The 22,495-nt window shown below is 35.5% G+C and overlaps 1 protein-coding gene across 1 annotated transcript in view; it reads right to left on the bottom strand.

Annotated features, from left to right (window-relative positions):
* Positions 1 to 3,800: 3,800 nt before the first annotated feature.
* The window catches only part of LOC105365849 (uncharacterized), a 32,329-nt gene continuing 13,634 nt past the window's right edge, over positions 3,801 to 22,495 (bottom strand). The window contains exons 3-4 of the mRNA XM_011504107.1: positions 17,959 to 18,091; positions 3,801 to 3,920 (exon numbers count right to left, since the gene is read on the bottom strand). Coding sequence (XP_011502409.1) covers positions 3,801 to 3,920; positions 17,959 to 18,091 — 253 coding nt within the window. The remainder of the gene's footprint in view (positions 3,921 to 17,958; positions 18,092 to 22,495) is intronic.

The raw sequence follows: 22,495 nt of genomic DNA on the forward strand, positions 1-22,495 counted from the left end.
AAAATTGTGGCCACGCGGCGTCTTTACAGTATACTATGCACTGACCGGCAGTTACGCTTGATTGAGAGCGAAGTGATTTTACGAATGAGCGTCGCCTCATGGCGCGTTGCGTTTAAATGTGCATGCGTCATCTGCAGCGCCGGCAACAGTGTCGATGCGCGTCCCTTCCAGAAATTTTCCTTTGGCGTGAGAAAACGAAGCTTCTAGAAGTTTCGAAGGCGTCCTTTTTTGTGAGTGCTGGCAGTAAATAATATTTCAAATCGTAAACTTGCTCGGACTTGCCGAGTTTTGTTTGTAAACATTTTCTCGAGTGCCCGCCTCGGTCCGCACGTGCGGATCAGCCTAGGCGCATGTGGTGGTCAGCCTTGCTGTACGCGCGGTCAGTCTAGGCGCACATGCGGTACGCCGGACTGCGTATATGACCTTTCTTTTGTTTGAAATTCATGGGACTGCTTCAATCCCGAACACTGTATATGTCTACATCCCTGTTATTTAGCGTTCCTTTCGAGAAGAAGCCTTTCCGGCTTCTCTTGTGAGAAGAGAGTTATGTGCCCCTTGCTGGCGTCTTTCTTGAAGACGAGATTAAATATAACTGGATTATGAAACACAGAAATAGAAAGTTACTTTACAAGACTCAGCTGATTGATTTTTCTCCTTTCCTCCGTCATACTTTTCATGAAAATACATAGTGACACATTGTATTTATCCTTTTTAATTAGTTTACTGACCCTATTCCACTAGAAACCCCTTCTTCTTTCTTGTATCCAATCAGAGTGCGACTTTGGGTAACATGATTGATCATGCACACCTTAATTGCCACTTCCAGGTTTAGGCTTGAAATTGCTTGTATCTGAAGAGTATCTGAAGGAGGGGGGTGTCTACTAATGGTCGTCTCTCCCTTCTCTGAGACTTAGCAATATGGGAGGTCCTCTGAGAGCGTTGTCGATGGGCTAGCGCGATCGGCAAGATTAGGCGTAGTTGAAAACATTGTATGCATTGTCTTAAGATGCCGAATGCGCACGTACGCAGATTGTCCGATGTCGCACGTGCGATGTTTTTGGTTGTAGTGAAATTTAGGAAACGTTTTTATGGTCAAGAGTTTTACGTACATCTGGTACTTCCAATTGTTCTAGTATAAGCAGAGCCGGCGCGTTCGTGCCAGTAAACAGTTGGATCATTAACGCGTCAAACAATGAACGTATTGTTAATGCGAAGTAACTAGAATGACTAATTTACGGAGTTTTCCAGATGTACCGATCTTTTCGTGTCTCCGACGTCCGTGAGAGAGTTTTCTACAAGTTTTATGACCAAGTGTAATGAGTTTAATGACATTCTAGCTTGATATGAAATAAGCAGGAATTTTTCTGCAGACTAACAACAATTTAATGATGTTGTTTTGCAAGATGTTTTATTGTATTGAAAAAAGGTCTCTCAATTTCGAACACATGATTTAATTTTCTGCACTAGAGCAGTGAACGAGCGTTCCTTGCAATAGCTGCGTTGAATGAGCGTATATTCTTTGATCTTTCCTGCAAAAGACTCCAACTGATCTCATTTTGTTCGAACGTTTAATTTCTGACTCAAACTGCCAAATTCAATAGTTCAGTTTATTAATCTCTCACCATAGCGATGCTTAGGAAAGTACACATGGGTAAGGGCTGTCAATATGTACAGGGTGTACCGCCGTTTTAAGACATCGGTTATTCTGTTTTATTAACTATTACAGTATTGCAGTTCGATTCTTATGGGAGAGAGCGAATTATTCTATTACAATGATATGGTGACCAGTTGGTGATGGTAACGATGCCTTTGATAGTGTTATGGGGATCAGCAATGGATGTTGTAACACAACAGTAGTATCCTCAAATAAATATAAAATGAAATTAAAATCTATTCTGAACCCACTAAATAATTTATAATCAATGCTATTTGCCCGAAGTCCTTAGCTCTGCTATTTTTATCAGTAAAAAAATATTACAAAATCTATGGATGATAGGTTAAAAGGATGCTAAATTAAACGTCATCATTTCCATAAAATTAAGAATTTATTTATTATGTTAACTATGTATCGATTTCAACACAACATTTGAACAACAACATTTATGTTAGAGGATATAGTTATTGACTGTACTATATATGATAATGTATTTATCAGATCAAACATGATTCGCAGTTAATAATAATTATTCCTTATTAAAGTATTTTTTCAACAATAAATTAATTGAAAAATGATTAAAAAACTGAAAATAATTAATATTAATTATTATGGATGCAATGGAATATTAATAATTATTATTAATAAATTTATTATTAATTTATAAATACAATTATATACACTAACATAAATACAATTATAAATAACCAAACCGTACAAAAAATACCAATTATGTTATATAAATTTGAAACGCACATACTAAAGCCATATCATATTTCATGCAATTTTGCTTTATGACTGTAGCTTTCGATTTGAATATATATATATTTTTGTAATAATAAACTTTATAATTACATGAGTTTTTATTATATTTTCTTCATTTTATTCTTTCCTAATATTTATTTTTAAATTTATTGTGAATAAAATGTATTCACCGTTTCGGCTTGTTTTACCAAGGCCGGTTCGAAGGATACAAATTGATGCCGTTGACAACTCAGAGACCACGGGTGTTGTGTGATAGCGATGGAAGGTCACAAGTGGAAGGAATATTATAATAATACAATATAAATATGGCTGATGTATAAGTTGTTTATTCTGTTATTTATTTTATGATAAGGTTGACTAGTATTACTATTCTTAATTATTGAAAGAACTCTTGGGGTGGAATAGTGTGTTTGCGGTGGCAAACGTATACTCATCTATGCAGCGTGATGGTTTGAATATGAGCGCAGAGTGGCGCGAAGTTTGATTCGTCGACACTCGCGCTGTTTGAACGAGCACGTGCCTAATTGAGGTTATGGTTGATATGTAGTGCGACACGTGTAACTGGTGTTACTTGATAGATATACTCGTATCGCAGCAAGCGTACCTTGTCCTGATATTGGCGTACTGCAATACATTCAGTTAGAAGTAAGAGTTTGAAGGTCTTTTACCTCATGAAGGATACTGCACTTGTTGTGTCTTCTACGAGCGTTGAATGCTACGCTGTAGATTCATAAGCGTCAGACTTTGAACTAAGGTGAGGGTAAGTTGCCTCTTGGTCTTCATGGCAAAAAGAGCTCTTGTTGCCGCTGACGCATCTGTCGACAGCAAGACAAGTTGTCGACAGCGGGAAGGGGGGAAGGTCCGCTAGTACATAATGCTTGACATAATTACCGAGCGGAACGAATTCGTACAGATGCCTAACTGAGTGGGTTTTTCCCGTATTTATTGTATAGTTTTTCCAGATATATTATGACACTATTGCTAGATGGTTGCGTGCAAGAAAGTTTTAAAATCTAAACATAAATTTACGATTTTGTTTTGCCAGATGTTATATTGCATTGAAAAAATGTCTCGCAATCTCGAATATATTGACTTATATTTTTATTAGTAAATTCGATATAACGAATTAAAGATTAAAAGTTATTTAAGAAACTATGTTAATTATTAGCAGATAATCTCATATTACTTTCATATTTTTATTATTTCAAAGCTTCCACATTAATAAATTAATGTATTCATATTTTTAAATTAAAAATTTCCTTAAGTATTATTTTTTACACTCCAAATAAAAGGTGTGTATATATACAATATACTTTTCTATTCAAGGTACTTATAAAGGATATGAGAAAACATACACTATTTGAAAGAATTAAAGAGGATTTTACCTTGAATTGCTTAAATTGATATCTGTTATATTTGAATTCCGTACTAACTGAATATCATGTTCCCAAAAGCGACGTAGTTTTGTCGTCGATGTGTATGGGGCTGCAACTTCTTTTATCTAGTATTTTATAATAAATCATATTAACATCCATATTTATTATAAAAATATAATTATATTTTATTCTATTATTGTATAATGCAACTAGAATAGAAAATAATGATAATTTAAATAACAAAAGATTTATTTTTAACAATAATTCATCAATAATGATTTGTTTTAAATACAAAAATTTTGTTTAACTACATAGTTAAGTGAGTCGAAATTCGGAATGTATAATAAAAGTAATAGTTCAAAATTTTTGACGAAAACAATTAATAATGAAATGAAAAATTAAGGTTACGTTAAAGAATTAAAGATTACACATAAATTAAAATTTTAATATTAATATTAGTACTAAATTACAACCATAGCAAGTTTTCATTTTGATGAATTTATAATACTATTATGAAAATAATTATTAATTTATATTAAATCATATAGAAATTTAAATAAAATCAATTTAATGGCTTCGATTAAAATAGAATGCTTAAAAAGTTGAACTTTATTCAAAGTGGTTTATTGAAAATAAATAAAAGTGGTTAAAAATGAGTATAAAAAGAATTTGATAGTTCCGCTGGAGGATATTTTATGACAATTAGAATTGTCATTTGTCATTAACACACGATAAAAAAATTTCTAAAACTTTGTTAAAAATATATGCATTTTATTTACATGCGGTAATGAAATAAATTAAATAAAAATGAAATATTTCTCGGTATTCTTTACTATATATAATTGTTCGGGATTGATGCAGTTTCCACGAATTTTAGCCAAAGTAGGTTACACGTGCTGTACGGCGCACGGCACGCGCACTCGGGCGAATATTTATAAACACAACTCGACGAGCCCGAGCAAGTTTTATGACATGAAATCTAATATACTATAAGATCACACAAAGAAAGAATGGCTACACAACTTATAGAAACTTCGTTTTCTAACGCCGCGAAGAAGTTTTCGGTATAGCGATAAGCGGCGGTACTGTTGCCGTCGTTTCATCCTGCTGCATGTATTTTTAAGGGCAGCTTGCCATGTGTTTTAGTATATACCATGACGACGACACGTGGCCATAAATTCGTCAACCTAGTTAATAATATACGTGTGCATTATTAAAAGGAAATCGGCAGATTTAGTAGTGATTTACAATAAAGCTAGTTGGAATAGTAATCAAAGGGGACATCAATTACGCAACAAACTAACACACCTTGTTTGCAGCTCACAAGGTACATTTTTTATGTTAATAAATAAGCTAGTCATATCTCGCACAAGAATAAATAAATTTCACATTTTCTCGGTCGAACCAACGCTTCGACCCCGTACAGGCCCATAAGAGTTGACACAAGTGACGCAATCCGTCAAGCACATTGTCAAGGCCAGATAACAATATATTGAATAATCGACTACAAATACATTTCATTAGTTTCTTCAAGAGCAAGAAGGCTTATCATTAATTACTCTAGTGTGTGACTAGTCTTTCTACTGTCCCCATAAATAATTAAAGACACAATTGATTACTCACCGAGTTGCATGAAACATCTTACACCATATCAAATATAGTTATTTCATATATCAAACAAATTTGATTCAAACACCATCTTCTCATGCTACCTCATGAGCATGATTGACTACACCGGCTGATATTTACAACATCAGCATAACCTTAACTTCAAGATACACAGTCATAGCCATAGAATCTACGATAATCAAGACTACAAGGACACACCCTCATTACTACAATAGAATAATCTTTTCTCAACAACATTGCAATATTATTATTATAGTTATTAACAAATAATAAACATTGTTTTACTAAAATACATATTTTACAGTCTTTTCTTTTATTATTTCCTTTAAAGTTATCCTGATGAGAGACTAATCCACTGAACTATTGAATTGGCAGTTCGAGCCATAAAACAAACCCTTAAAATCGACCAATAATAATTGCTGTATCTTTTATATATATTCAGTTTTAAATGTGGAACTTAAAGTAACAAAGTCTCGTATTACTTTATATCTTTTGACTTCAATATGGATAAATAAAAGAGATAGAGTGAGAACCTACAATGATTATGAAACCGATACCAATGAGTTGATTTAAAAGGAAATAAATACATTTTACAGTGTGATAGTGATATTTAAATTTTTGCTGTTACAATTAATAAATTGATTGGGATGACATATAATTCTGAGAGACATCTGTAAATAGAAATAAAAAGTGAATAACATAAAATTAAATTTTTGTTATCACACGCATCAACTTCTTTAAAACGGTAATATAACAAAATTCTGTAACAATGAATAAATTTTATAGATTATTATTATTATGATCATTGAAAGATATGATAATAGCATATAAATTATACTGAAGGCTAAATTAACTTGAAACTTTCGTAATTAGAATCAAATTGATTAAAGACGAGAATAAAAATTATTTTGTAATTGTCTGGGATCAGACTTAAAACCTCCTTATGATGGTGGGTGGAGGCTTGCTGGCAAGTGGAAGGGGTAATACAATTATTCCATACTGCCTTTAATGTTTATAGTCTTTCCATTTATTAAATATAATAAATAATGAATAGTTAATAATCTATGAATATCGGAATGAGTGTATGAAGAATAAATAGATCAGTGTTTCTTCATTAATGTTGGTGGCCATAAGTCTGTACGTGTATTCTTGATAGCCTGGAGCGTGATTCCCCTTCTTCCTTTGGGTTGAGTAGTTATAGTGGGAGACTCGTGGTGGTATGGCCAGCAAATTAGCGCCGTCTTAGCAGCCGGCGTGGGGTGAGCTGTAGTATACGGAGTGGTGGGAGAACGTCCGTGTGACGTCACTGCTCGTGTCCGTAAGCTCAAAGATAGTGGTGGTATTGGTGCACCTTGGTGTGCTCGATGTGGGCATAAACCACGGTCTAAGGGTAAGATGTAAGAACGAGCGTCTGGTCGCATCTTACTTGAGTTGGCAAGAATCGCTGTAGTAGTAGTCGTAAGAACGAGCGTCGACGTTAGTTACATGCAGGCGTAAACCGCGAGTGTTGATTGGCGGTCCTGTCGTGATGGGTGCTTGTTAACTAGTAAGAAGAAGTAAGAAACAAGTGTCTGCGTTGCTTACGGAGGCGTGGTGCTAGTATAGTTGTGGCATCGCTATTAGTTCCTTAGGTTGCTTAATACTTGCCATGGCCTCCCAATGGCGATGGCAGGGTTGGATAGCGAGCCCGCTGTGAAAAGTGTATGACTGGTACTAGCAAGAGGCAATCGCGACACGTGCAGCTCCTTACATTATCTCGTACGAACTGGTTGCGCCGATAGCGTATCGGTGGCTGTTACCATGCCGCTATTTGTTGTGACGTCAATAGGGCACAGCTTTGTAGGGTTCATTTCTTATTACTTGTTGGAATTATAGTCGTATATTAGAGTTTATCGGCTAGAAGCATTCTTTGAGTCCGTTGGCCAATGTTTACAAAACAATCGGGCGCTCACACCTCTCCCACTTTGCATTCCGCTTAAAACTGCTGTAATCCGTAATAGCAATATAATAATAATTTTAAATAATTGATACTTTTATGACAAATTTATGCAATAATAAATTATAAATAGTGTCTAAGAGATTAGATTTCTAATAGACAAATAGACTACCAGTAATAGACAAAGTGGTTAACAATTTCATGGTATTTATTAAGTCTTATCTAGATTTATCAGAATTTGAATTAAAAATTATTTAATTCTTAAATTACTTAAAATTAATTAAATAATTACTTAAAATACTCTTAAAAATTCTTTAATTCCCCAAGAAAAACTTATTTTTACTAGAAGTGTCAAGATAAGGGAAATCGAAAAAAATAGATATATACAAATAATACTAGGAAGATTAAATATTGAAATTCACTTTATATAATTTGACTCGAAACGATGTAAACTAGTACCTATGACTATCAAATGTTAATTATCAGATGGTATCGTTAAATCTAATTATAAAAAATAGTTGGAAAGTGCGAAACTATTCATAAATAAAGTAATAAATAAAAGTAGGAATATTAGTCTCTAATTTAACAAGAATACTATAGAAAACTACATATTTATATCTTTATATAGTATTTGTACAAAATGTATTCGCCGTTCCGGCTTGTTTTACCAAAGCCGGTTCGAAGGATACAAATTGATACCGTTGACAACTCAGAGACCATGGGTGTTGTGTGGTAGCGATGAAAGGTCACAAGTGGAAGGGATATTATAATAATACAATATAAATATGGCTGATGTATATGCTGTTTATTCTGTTATTTATTGATGACAAGGTTGACTAGTATTACTATTATTAATTATGGAAATAATTCTCGTGGTGGATTAATGTACACACTCATTTATGCAGCGTAACGGTTGAATTTGATCACAGAATGTCGTCAAATTTGATTCTTCGACATTCGCATTGTTCGAATGACCGCGTGCGTAGTTGAGGTTATGGTTGTATCTGAGCGCTACACATGTAGTGTTGTTATATGAAAGATATACTCGAATCGTAGTAAGCTTACTTTGTCCTGATATTGGCATACTGCAATAAATTCAGATGGAAGTAAGAGTTTGAAGGGCCTTTACCTCATGAAGGATACTGCTACGTGTTCCGGCTATTATGAGCCTTGACTGATGTGTGCGTAAGTTAATAAGCGTTCGACTTTGAACTAAGGTGAGGGTTTGCCAACAAGTCGCGCTTTAGCAGGCGCGAACTCGGCGACGCGTACTGCAATCTATTTCGGACTGTTGCTCTGGGGAGAGCCTCTTCTTCCTTAGTTGCTTGTCGATGTCATAATCTCTGAATCTCAGAGTATGTAATTATTGTAGTAATAATACTACTTACGAAGACTAATCGTCGACTTGTCTTCGAACTCCGATAGGTCGATTGTCTTCGATCCTTTTGAACTTGTAACGATGGTTTCTTGAACTGCGTTAATGGACATATGGGGATATATCGTCGTTCGTCTAGGACGTATAACAACTATTGCCTTGAACTGCGTTAATGGACTTCCACTTGACACTTATTTGAATAAGTACTGTATCGAGAGTGTTTGAATCTTGAAAAATACGCCCTTTAAACACATTTGCTGACCATAAACTTTACTTGAACCCCTTCCCTTATCATTCGTCCAATCAGACTTCGCCCTTGCAGAGCGCAGGCAGCGCCTCTTGTGGCTTCATAGTTAAATAAGGGCCTAGTCGTCTCTTGGTCTTATTGGCAAGAAGAACTCTCGTTGTTGCTGACGCATCTGGCGACAGCAGACAACTTGGCGGCAGCGGGAAGGGGGAATAAGTTCGCTCGCACATAATGCTTGAAGTAATTACAGAGCGGAACGAATTCGTATAGATGTCTAACTGAGTGGGTTTTTCCCGTGTTTATTGCATTGTTTTTCCAGTTGTTTTATGACACTATGCTAGATAGTTGCGATCAAGAAAGTTTTGAAATCTAAACACAAATTTGACTATGTTATTTTGCCAGATGTTATATTGCATTGAAAAAAGGTCTCGCAATCTCGAACAGTATTGTTGTAGAAGGTAACAAAATCATAATGAAGTTCAGGTATAATCATTATATTAATCTTTCATTTGAAATAAAACAATTTTTTTAAATAATTCACCAATATTTTATATATATTATTAAATTTTATGTAATAGATATTTTTAAAATAATGTTATTGATAGTAAATATTATAAAACCATTATGATATGATAAAACCATTTTGTACTTATTATCTTATACTATATTACTAAAAAAGTAATATAAAAATGCATAGCAATAGTAAGTAAAAAAGATGATATATTTGAAATATATATACTAGAACCGGAAACATAAATGAATTAGAAATAAAAAAAAATGAGAAAAATTAAAACGGTGATTAAAAATAGCAATAATAGGAAATTTGTGGAGATGACAAATCACATAGTATAAAGATTATAACAATCTAATGTTGTTGTAATATATACTAATGGAGAATATTGATAAATAAAAATATTCGGTAAAATAATAATAATATAATTTATAATTATTATATAAATATTATGACCAGATACATTACATATATTTGATGGAGTATGGTTAAGTATTTGAGAAATTAAGAATTATATCATTTTAAAATAATTTTTGAAGTATAATATAACAAAATTTAATATTATAAATAAATATAAGATAAAATACATAGATATATAAAAAGAGATCCTTTCTGTTAAGCAAAATTTTGAGTTGTTTTGCATCTTGACATTAACTATCATTAGAGACTTTAGATGAGAGTGATATAAATAATGAGAGTGATAAAGAGATATTAACTATTCTTAAAAAAATATAGTCAACAATATTGTAGTTATATTATAAACTCTGCAATATTACTACCTTATTCTTTATTAATAAAAATAAAAAATAAGAATCAAAATTAAATCTACTTATTCTGTTAATTTCTAAAATCTATTAAGATTAAGTAAAAAAAAATTTAATAATTAATGACAAAGTTTAATTAATAATTAACATAACTGGTAATTAAGTATAATTTAACATATTTTTATATATACATGTATTAATATAGAATTTATTACCTTTAGCACAATAATTGCTGTAATAAAAATGCATATGATATTAATAAAAGTAACACATGCACTTATTACTCCATTATAAAAATACTCAAGTGGTAGATAATCAGCATACATATGTACGTATGAAGTACTGTTGTTTGCAAATACTTCTCCTTTTATGTGCGAAATATTAATTGGTTTGTATATTAACGATATACAACTCATGGCCCAAAATATACCCTGTGAATATATTAAATTCAAACTTTCAAGTTTTTTATATAATGCACTATTATAAAAAATATTTATATCTATTTTTATATTGTTATACTAAAGCTTTATTTGAACAAAATTTTATATATCTGATAATTATACATTATTTTTTATTGTGTCAAAAATAAAAATAAAATATTTTCAGATTTACTTTATATATATATATATATATATATATATTTAAAAAAGTTTTCTATAATGTATTAGTAAATAACAAAAATAAATTAGTAATGGACATACAATATGAAAATTTTTTTTCTAAGTTTTATTAATAATAATTAATTAAAATATCTAAACTGATTTTATATAATTGTAAATTTAATTTTAGTGTTGCTTACAATATTTATAATATTAGCATAATTAGAAAAATACTATTGTATTTTCTTCTATAATTGGCAACATTTTTTCAGAAGATAAATATATCTAAATCTATATCTATAAAATATCTATATCTGTAAAATCTATAAAATTTTATAAAATAACGTTAAATTCTACTTATTTCTTGAATTATTTATTTTACTTCCTATAATTATATTTGTTCGAAATTATAGTGATATAATTCTTCGCTGGAACTGCCAATGCTTCAATAGCTTAATTTGCCGGCCGTCCTAGCAGACGCCCGGGAAATAGTTAGGTAGAAGGGCTTGTACAAAAGGCGTGAGAGTTGATTATCAAAAAATGTACAAAAATGCACCTCGTCGTTCCCACTTGTTTTACCAAGGCCGGGTCGAAGGATACAAATTGATGCCGTTGACAACTCAGAGACCACGGGTGTTGTGTGATAGCGATGGAAGATCACAAGTGGAAGGAATATTATAATAATACAATAAAGATATGGCTGAAGTATATGCTTTTTATTCTGTTATTTATTAATGACAAGGTTGACTAATATTACTATTATTACTTGTAGAACTAAATTCTTGGATTGAAGTGATGTGTTGCGGAGACAACTGTACAATAATCTATGCCGCTTGATTATTGAATACGAATGGCGAATGGCGCGAAATTTCGTTCGTCGACACTAGCGCCTTTTGAACGAGCACGTGTGTGGCTGAGGTTATGAATGCAGTTTTATGATTGAAAGATATCGCAAGTGGCGCGAAACTGGATTGCCTACACTTGCGTTGTGTTTTTCTTACTTTCGTAAGCTTCCGATTGAACTAAGGTGAGGGTTACTAAATGAGACGCCCCTGGCGGGCGCGAAACTTGACGACGCGTGCTGGAATTTATTCCGGACTGTCGTTTTAAGAGTAGCTTCTTCGTCCTTAGTGCTTGTCGATGCAATACTCTGAATCTCAATATATATATATAATTATTGTAGTAGATACTACTTACAAAGACTAATCGTTGACTCGTCTTCGGAATCTGATAGGCGGATTGTCGTAGCTCCCTTGGAACAAGTAACTACGGTTTTTTGAACTGCATTAGTGGACATACGGGTTTATGTCGTAGTTCTTCCGAGGCAGTAACTACTGTTCCAGTAACAGTGTTAATGGACAATCCGAAGAAACGAAAGTCTTTTTAGCGCTATTTCGGGAACGACTTTTACTTCTTCGGATTGTCCATTAATACTGTTACTGGAACAGTAGTTACTGCCCCGAAGAACTACGACATAAACCCGTATTATGTAATGTAATGATAATATAATATAATATAATAGTAATACTAGTCAACCTTCTCATTAATAAATAACAGAATAAAAAGCATATACTTCAGCCATATCTTTATTGTATTATTATAATATTCCTTCCACTTGTGATCTTCCATCGCTATCACACAACACCCGTGGTCTCTGAGTTGTCAACGGCATCAATTTGTATCCTTCGACCCGGCCTTGGTAAAACAAGTGGGAACGACGAGGTGCATTTTTGTACATTTTTTGATCCTACGAGCCGGATAGCCAGAGAAACGGCTCATAAGATAGCAATTTTCTGAGCCTAACAAGTGGAAGTCAATTCAGTAAAATCAGTATGAATACAGCAAGATATATAAAGAAGACTGCTATAAGGAAGACTTATAATTATAAAAACATTTAAGAAATACTTGTGAATTCTTCATCACACGTAAGTACTCGTAAATCCTGGTTTATTTTCTAACTCTATATTATTTCAGGAAATGCCACACCAAGAAAAAAGCAACATTGAAGCTATTGTTAACGTTCCTATCACACAAGAGAAGGAACCTCGCGTAACTCGCAGCATGAAGGACAAACAACTAGCAGACCTCAACGCAAAAATCAATGCTCAAAACTTTCGACTAGAGTCAATAAAGGAATTAAAAAACCGAATCCCTGCACCATCGCCCGACACAACTGTAGATGAAGCAGTGGGTCTAAAGGAAATGTTAGACGATTTACACTCATTTTTTACACAGGAACAATTATTGATGGAATTAACATGGTCAACTGCTCTGGATTCGCATGAATATTTAACAGCTAATACTCAACTACATGAATTTAATCTTTACATAGATGTACTTTGCATGGTAAATCGTTTAATAGATAATCTAACAGGAACACAAGGATCATCACAATGCGAAAAACCACATTATGAAAGATCACCTGGAATTAGGCCTGACATAGATATGCAGTGCCTCCCCGATATTTCCATCAAAAAATTCTCAAGCGATTATTCAGAATGGCCTATGTTTCGAGATCTATTTGGCTCCACAGTTCTTGATAACAAAAGATATAGCGAATCACAAAAACTCCATTATTTACACAAAACTCTGACAGGTGAACCTGTCAAGAGTTTTCGTTTAGATAGCAATGCATTAAACCTGTCATGGCAAGCTTTGCGGGAAAAGTATGAAAACCCTCGTCGTCTAATACAATCTCAACTAAATAAGATCAGCGCCATTCGACCACCACTAAAGGATACTGCAGAAGACACAGAAATCTTCGTTTTTTCTTCAATGATTTGTTAAAAAGACTGCGACAAATCCAACTGGAGTCAGACCCATGGGACTGTCTGATAGTGCACACTACCGTTCAGGCATTTTCTTAATATACAAGAGATTTATGGGAAAGTTCTATAAGTAATTCAAGCAAATATCCCACCTTTAAGCAACTCAACACATTTTTAAAGACCAAAGTACGTGCATTACAACACAGTAGCCTTTCGCCTCCTGATAATCAGTCACAGAAGAAGAAACCGATCAAAAGGAACAGTGTCAGAGCTTATCAGTCTACCATTCAGACTGAAAAACCTAACCACTACAAGACCTCAGCACGAGTCACTATATGTAGTCATTGTCAAGGTGAGCATTTAATAATGGCATGCAAAAAATGTATAGAGTTATCACTTACAGAAAGAAAGGTCTTCGTCAACAAAAAGAACTTATGTCTCAATTGCCTATACAATCATCCACGGTCTCGTTGCAAAGTCGGTAGCAAGTGCAGAAAGTGTACACAACAACACCATACTTTACTAAACGAGGACATCAACCCACAGCCCAATAGCTCATCATCTGATCCAGTCACCGTCACTAACGCCACAACATAACAAGTCGGTGCAGTCATCAATCCAGCAATACCGTCAAGATTAACCACCTTGTTGGGAACTGCTATAGCAAAAATTAGCTCACCATCAGCTACGATAGAAGCGCGCCTCCTGATTGATAATGGCTCAGAAGTTACGTTTGCTACAGAAGCTCTGGCGAGAAAACTCAACTTACCACGACATAGATCTGTCATTACAATTCATGGGATTGGAGGACTCATCGCAACTCAGGCTAAAGGTGCTGTATCATTCACTCTTCAATCACTTCATTCCAATTCGTCAGTTACAGTGTTTGCAAATATACTTCAATCATTGACAACGATGCTCCCATCATTCAAAACATCAAACCAAGAATGGCAGGATCTAAAAAATCTGAAATATGCAGACCCAGACTATCTTACACCCAGACCTGTAGATATAGTCATTGGAGCAGAAGCATACGGACAAGTAATTCTGCCCAACATAATCAAGACAGCACCGTCCATGCCAATAGCACAATTGTCCATATTTGGATGGTTGGTACTTGGTCCAGTAAATGAAATTAAGGCCGTGAGCACAGTATCATTCCACATATCAGTTGTCGAAGTGGAAGAAATCTTGCAAGAATTATTAACAAGATTTTGGGTGCAAGAAGTAGTTCCGAGGAGCATCGAACACCTCCTTAACCCTGATGAACAATGGTGCGAGGTTTCTTTTAATTGAAACTCACTCGCGAGAATCATTAGGGACGTACATCGTGCAACTTCCAATAAAGAAGTCGATTGAACTCCTCGGTCACTCTTACAACACAGCACATCGATGCCTACAAAGCCTGATGAGACGCTTCGAAAAGAACGAAGCTTATCGCCAATCCTACCATGAATTCATGAAGACATATATCGACCTTAAACACATGGTCAGAGCTTCCCCAGTATCCCACGACAAACCTCACTACTACCTGCCTCATCATGGAGTATTAAAACTAGACAGCTACCACCACCAAATTGCGTGTGGTATTCAACGGCTCAAGTCCAACTACATCCGGATATTCCATCAACGACTTAATGCATACGGGAGCCAAATTAAACCCTGAAATTTCAGATGTGCTGATCTGGATACGCAAACATCGTTATCTATTCTCCACAGACATAACAAAAATGTATAGGCAGATCAAGGTCCATGAGGATGATTGGGATAGTTTTTACATCTGCATTTTCGTTTCGCTCAGCAACTACATCAAGCATTACTGCAAGCGGACCCTCATTCCCCTTCCCGCTGTCTACAAGTTGCAATGCTGTCACCAGATGTGTCAGCGACCCCCCCCCTCCGCCGCTGCCAATATACTGTCGAATGCGTCAGCAGCAATGAGAGATCTGGTGACAGCATTGCAACTTGTAGACAGCGGGAAGGGGAATGAGGGTCCGCTTGCAGCAATGCTTGATGTAGTTGCCGAGCGGAACGAAAATGCAGATGTCAAAACTATAGGTTTTTCCGTGTTTATGGTATTATTTTTCAGATGTTTTATGACACTAATGCGTGAGAAAATTTGAGCAAGCGAAGTTTGAAATCCAAATACAAATTTTACTATGTTACTTGCCAGATGTTTTATTGCACTGACAGAAAAGGAAAAAATGTTCTCGCATTCTCGAACAACATTTATTATACAATTTATTACACAATTTACATATGGATGTTGTAGAATCTTATTGACTCTAGTGTGAAGATATGATTTCTTGATCGGCTTCTTATACAGGAGGTGTCACTACACAAGATGCTCTTGAAATTGTTTAATTGATGTTGAATTGAAAAATTGCACAGATAAATAATTACTGCACACTTCTTGTCAGAGAGTGTGAGATAATTTTAATGGTTGTATTGTGCCAGTTTTGCTGCTGGCTGACAATAATTGAGTAGATAACGTAGATTTGTGTACTCTCAACGATATCGAACTTTTGATCTGATCTAGGGATGAGTGGGTCACCAAGGCACGCGGGAAAGCAAATACGTGCAGGATGACTCTTATACTCATAGGGATGCAGTAGTCTTGGTCTGGTCAGTGAGTCTTCGCAATATACTTGTCTCTAATTTATTAACACGTACTACTGCGTTATGTTCTCTTCAGACTTGGCTTCCACAGACGAATGGTTTCTATTACTTGACTTTCCTTTGAGATAGCCGTTGGCTGCCCACGCGCACATAGACTTTTCGCTGCCTTGTTCCCACCATTAAGGTTTCTTGCCATGAGTCCCCACTCAAGGAGATTCTGGTCTTAGTTTTCCAATCAGGGCGCACCGCTTTTCGGCGGCATGATGAATGTGCACGTCCTTTTCCAACTTCAGAACAAATTAGGCTTAGACAATGAGAATATCGAAGGAGTATCTCTGGCCACAATGTGTGAAGTGGAAGATTTGCCCCTCTCCGGGATTCATCGTGATGGGGGTGCTTTTTGGTCAAGCGTCTTCGCTTGGCCTATGCAAGCAGCAACATTTGTCGTACTTGACAAAAATACATGCTTGCTGGTGATATTGAAGGCACACGTGCGGCGCAGATTGCCGAAGTTCGCACGTGCCGAGTTTCAGGTTGCAACGCATTTTAAGAAATGTTTTTCACTCAATTGTTTTCAAATAATTTAAGCCTCAAAATATATTCTAGTAAACAAGCTAGCCGTGTTTGATGGTAAATCGGAAGGGTGTTCATTGCATTCAAAACAATTACTACGTCTGTAGTATGAAAGACAATAAAGTGACTGTTTACGAGTGTGTTCCAGATGTACTAACCTTTTCGAGCCTTCAACAACCTTGGGGAGACTTTCTTAGATTTTTATGTTCGTTCGAAAATTCTTTTTATAATAGCCGTTGAAATTTTTCCAATGGATACAATTCGAGAGATTTTCTTTTCACTCTCGAACAAGATGAAGAATATAAAGATATATATATAAGTGTTTGGAATTCCAGGCACCAGAATGATGCGAAGACCAAGGTAGTTGGATTAGACCGTACCACTGGTTTAACGGCGGAGAGGGGGGACAAATGAAAGGTTAATGCATCAATTCAGTATGACACAATTGGTTTTAATGACTTTTATTTAAGGTTAAGATTTATTTTAGATACTGCATCATTGTGAGTACACTATCCTTGAAACCTTAATTAAACTAAAAAATTACCATAATTAAACGATTTCAAGAGCATCTCGTGCAGTGATACCTCCTATACAAGAAGCCGTTCAAGAATTTGCATCTTCACATTAGATTCAAGAAGATTTTACAGCACCCATATGTAAATATTGTAATAAATTATATAATAAAAGCATAATTAGACAACTCTAACGACTCTGGTACAGCTCTTCCACCTAACTCTTTCAGCTAAACTCAGGCGGGCGAGAGAAATACGTATTTGTAAAACATAGTGACACATTGGCAGTTCAAGCCAAGAATTACATCACTATAATTTCGAACACATCTCCTTTTTATTCATATTCTTCTATATTTCTATTTATATCTCTTTTACATTTAATAACTTTATCAATCTATTCCTTTTTACTCTTATTAGATACTACATTGAATTATCCATAAGACAGGTGAATGTTCTAAACTTTTGTTCTTCAATCGTGTTGTATAATTAATATAAATTGGTAATATAGCCCTAACATCATATTTATCTATAGAACTGCCCATATCCTACATATATAACCTATATTCTGCTGAAAATTATGTAATATGAGCATATCACTTTTACAAATATCTTCTTAATAATTATACTCACACAATTCACAACTGGCGGAAGCAAAGATGCTGAAATAGCGACCCCAATGAGAGGACCATTACTACCTTGTAATAATGCAATTGCCACTGCAGTTCCTGAAGGTAAAGCCCATAATACACCCATCCATAAAGACCTATAGTTGCCACTAATAATATTTTAAACAAATTCGTTTGAAAAATAAAAAAATATATTATTTTAAAGTTTGATCATAATATATTAGAATAATTTATAAAGATTACAATTAAAAATTTTATTTTAATCTCTTTTAATAAAATCTCGATTTTTCAACTAGAAATAATATAATGAATAATACTCGAAAATATTGAATAAAAAATGTATAAAAATGGACTATAATTTTTCTATTACAAATTTAAATAGAGCTCATAATTAAGAATAATTTCTATAATTACTAACAACTTAACTCACTAAAGTTCTATATCTTCAATACTTTGTTACTGCTTACGAATTTATATTTGAGTAATTCTTCTTTAATTTATCCAGAAATAATGAATTTATTAATATTTTAAAATTATTAAATATTTAATATAGAAATAACGATATTTTTATCTTGAACTGAAAAATTTAAAGTATATATATTTTATTTAACATAAAAATTTATAAAAATCTCTTTTTTATTTATAATTTTATAAATTATTTAAATAAAATTTTTATTTTAATATTCGCAGTTTGACATTTTATATTTTAATTAATTTAAATTATTCTATTATTATTTTTAATTATTATATTACTACAACATATGTTAGATTTTTCCAGAATCCCTAGTGTTACGGATTACAGTAATTTTACGCGGTAAACAAAGTGGGAGAGGAAAAGACACCTGTGCTTAGGTAGAAACATTTGTGCGCCGAGCCATAAACACAATTCTACGAAATCGGGAAACCTCACTACTCAAAATAGTCGAATGTTAGATTACAATTCCGACTAAAAAGGGCCGACGAACTCTCCAAGGCTAGACTCTAGTGACGTCACTCTAACAATCAGCATGACAAGAGTAAACCAGAATTCACCGGAATCGCAAGCCTGTACTAGGATATTTAAGGAGACGCGCTTGACACTCTCGCTTTCTTACTAGTTCAATCAAGCATTCATCAAGATCGGATCACCGGTCTACAGATCGGCTCCAGCTCAACGTAAGCCACTAGTTTCGGCTATTCAACACTGCAGAGATCGACTACCGTTCAACGGAAGCCAAGCTCACTCGGCCTACCAACGCTGCTACAGAGATCGACCTTAACACACGTAAGCCACGCCATTACACACGTTTTTACGTACCATCAATGCAACTGAGATCGACTCCACACATGTAAGCTACGCTATTATACACGTTCTTACGGATCACTAATACACGGCTCCAAACAACTAAGTAAGCAGCAATACTAATACGTGCTATACGGTACGAGGAATCCTCCCACCCGTCAAGCAGTGACGTGACACGGATATCCTCCCTCCATTAGAACGCTACAGCATGCATCTCGCTAGCGATCCACGCCGTACCAGTGACGTCACACAGGCGCCCCCCACTCAGGCCGCTACAGCTCTTCTCGCCAGCCGCAACGGCGGCATCATCGCTGCCCCCTACTAGTGAAGTCACACAGGCGTCCCCCACTCAACCGCTGCAGTTCTTGACGCCAACGGCAAAGGCGGCACTATCGCTGCCTCGTATCAGCGCGAGTTTCCCACTCCTACCACTAGTTCATAACTACGAGTAGGAGAATCAAGCAGCAAGCTACCAAGAATACACTTACAGGATTCTTGTCGCTCATATTAATTGAAGAAACTCTCATCTATTCATTGTATCATACATTCAATTCGACATCCATAGACCACTGACTATTTATTATATTTATTTTATTCAATAAAGGGAAAGATACTACATTCAAAGGCAGTGTTGAATTATTGCATTGTCCCTTCCACTTGCCAGCAAGCCTCCATCCACCATCACAGGGAGGCTTTTAGTCTGATCCCAGACAGTTATAAATTTTAAAAGGTATGTTCGGAATTGGAGCAATTTATTCGAGGCCTTCCGGTCTCGGAATGTTTACATTTTCTCAAATTGATTTCCCAATTATCCAAAACAAGATTTCTCGAACGTTCTACAAGGCTGCTTAGCTTTCTGGTAGCAATGTCGATTGAATTCTCGAATCTTCCAAAGTTTGCTTTCGCCGAATTCTCGAGTAGCCGTAAGCTTAGAATCCCCATAGTTTCCGAAAGTTGCTTGGCCTCGAACAATTACGTTGCTTTTGCGGAATTCTCGACTAGCCGAAAGCTTGTTTCGATCTAGAGTTGGTTGCCACCCCGATACTTAGAAAAGCGCGCGACAAGACTCCAGGTAGTTAACATAAAGCAGTCATTCAGTACGTAGTGTCGGTAGTCATAAAGTGCATAGTATCAGTTATTCCTCCACAATCAGTCACTCGTCTTAGCCGGTCATTTACGCGCAAGCCACGCTATCATACGATGTCTACACCAAGGAGTAGGTCATGCAATACACACTCTCTCAGCGCAGACATTGCAAGGAACGCTCGTTCACTCCTCCAGTGCGCACAGACAACAATCTGTCGAGGGCTGACTGCCGTTCTAGAAAATAGTCGACAACACAACCCATGGTATCTGATCCTTCTGCACTCGAAGGTATATCATCTGTCTTTATTGAGAATAACTAGCACACAGATACTCTCATACTCCTTTTATAAGTATGGCCGACTCGTCTTGCTAATTACCACTACCACTTTCAAATGCTCACCTGATAAGCATGGTAGACTCTTCTTGCTGACATTTACAACGTCAGCATAGAATCCATTCGCCTTCAGGGAATATACAACATCCATTGCTGATCCCCATAACACCATCAACTACATCGTTACCATCACCAACGGGTCAACATATCATTGTAATAGAATAATTCGTTCTCTCCCACAAGAAGTGAACGTAGAAGTACAATACTGTAATTATTAATAAAACAGAATAACTGATGTCTTACAACGACGGCACACACTGTACATATGTATAGCCCTTCCATATGTGTCCTTACCTAAGCATCGCTAGGGCGAGAGACTAATAAACTGAACTTTTGAATTTGACAGTTCGAGCCAGAAACCAAACTTTCAAACACTATACATAACTGGACTAGATATGTTTTTTTTTCATTAATGCTGTATAATTTCATCGGTAATTTTTTATATGTTTCATTTGTTTATTAATATTTATCTAAAAATAGAGTACCGGGCTAGGAGGGCCAAATATCTAAAGTTAGGTGTAAACTCAGTAAACAGATGGTGGAAGTGAGGATTGCGCGTAAGTGGACAGGATAGTGCATGTATTCAATAATAAATAGCATTGGGATTTGTTTTAGTTTATTGCGATAATTGCATTAGTTGTATTATAATGATTTTTAGTTTATGCTTGAATGCCTTCGTTCCTTGAGTTTTGTATTGCTATTGCCACAGAGCTGTAATGTGCGTTCCATGTACAGGTAGAAGGGCGTAGCCTTCTGATTCTCTATATGTAATGCACGTGGTGGTGGAGTTATACACGTAGAAGAACAAGGTCGTAAACCCCCGCGCTTCTTCGTGTAGTGACACGTGGCAATTGCTTGGGATTGCCTTGTTATTGTCTTATTGTTTACCTTGTAGACTCTGCAGGTTGTGCTCTTGGTGGCACTTCATCTTAGTCTGCAGATATTGCCGCGTACGGCGCCTCGTAAGTCTCTCTTGTGGGAATTAAACTTGCCCCTTATGCGTTTGCAGATTGTGTGAACTTGGTCGGTACTATAGTTCTTTGTCTTGTGAGGCATATTATGTATTATTATCATTATTAAGGAATCGAACTTTTACCTTGTGAGTTCTGCAGATTTTGTGCTCTTGATGGCAGCTAGTGATGTCTGCGGTCTTTGCCTCGTGCGGCAGCTTGTAGATTATAATTATGTTTTGCTCTGTGCAACACTGTTTTTTTTTGTTCCCCTTTCCTTTTCTTGCACTGTGGCGAGTGTATAATTTAATTTGCACTTATCTTGCATTTGTTATAAGTTGGATATGACTAGCCTTTGCCTCTTAATTCTTGGCCTTTACTGTGTATGCCTACATCCTTGTTCTTTGGCGTTCCTTTTGAGAAGCAGCCTTGCCGGCTTCTCGTGTGACAAGAAGCTATTGCGCCTTGCTGGCGTCTTTCTTAAAAGCATTCTCACCACCAGGTGGTCTTTACGAATTGCCTGTTTCTTAGCGTTTCCAACCAGTGTGCCTCTTTCTGGGCATCTCCAATCGAATGGATTCTTTCATTATTGGCGGCTCCAATCAAAGCGATTCTTACTTGCATTCCCACCATGAGGGGGACTTTTTTGGCGCGTTCTCGCTTCACTATTCGAGCCACATGTAGCTGGGTTTGACAACAGCGTATGCGTTGCATTATATTATATTTTTATGACTTGTTTTTCATAATTTGATTGACGTGTTTTTGCCACATGCTTAGCGATTTGATTTGTTTTGGAACTCTAGTAGGTAGTTTTCCATATGTCAAATCA

This window comes from Ceratosolen solmsi, unplaced genomic scaffold (assembly GCF_000503995.2).
Source record: "Ceratosolen solmsi marchali unplaced genomic scaffold, CerSol_1.0 scaffold26, whole genome shotgun sequence".
Classification (NCBI taxonomy): Eukaryota; Metazoa; Arthropoda; class Insecta; order Hymenoptera; family Agaonidae; genus Ceratosolen; species Ceratosolen solmsi.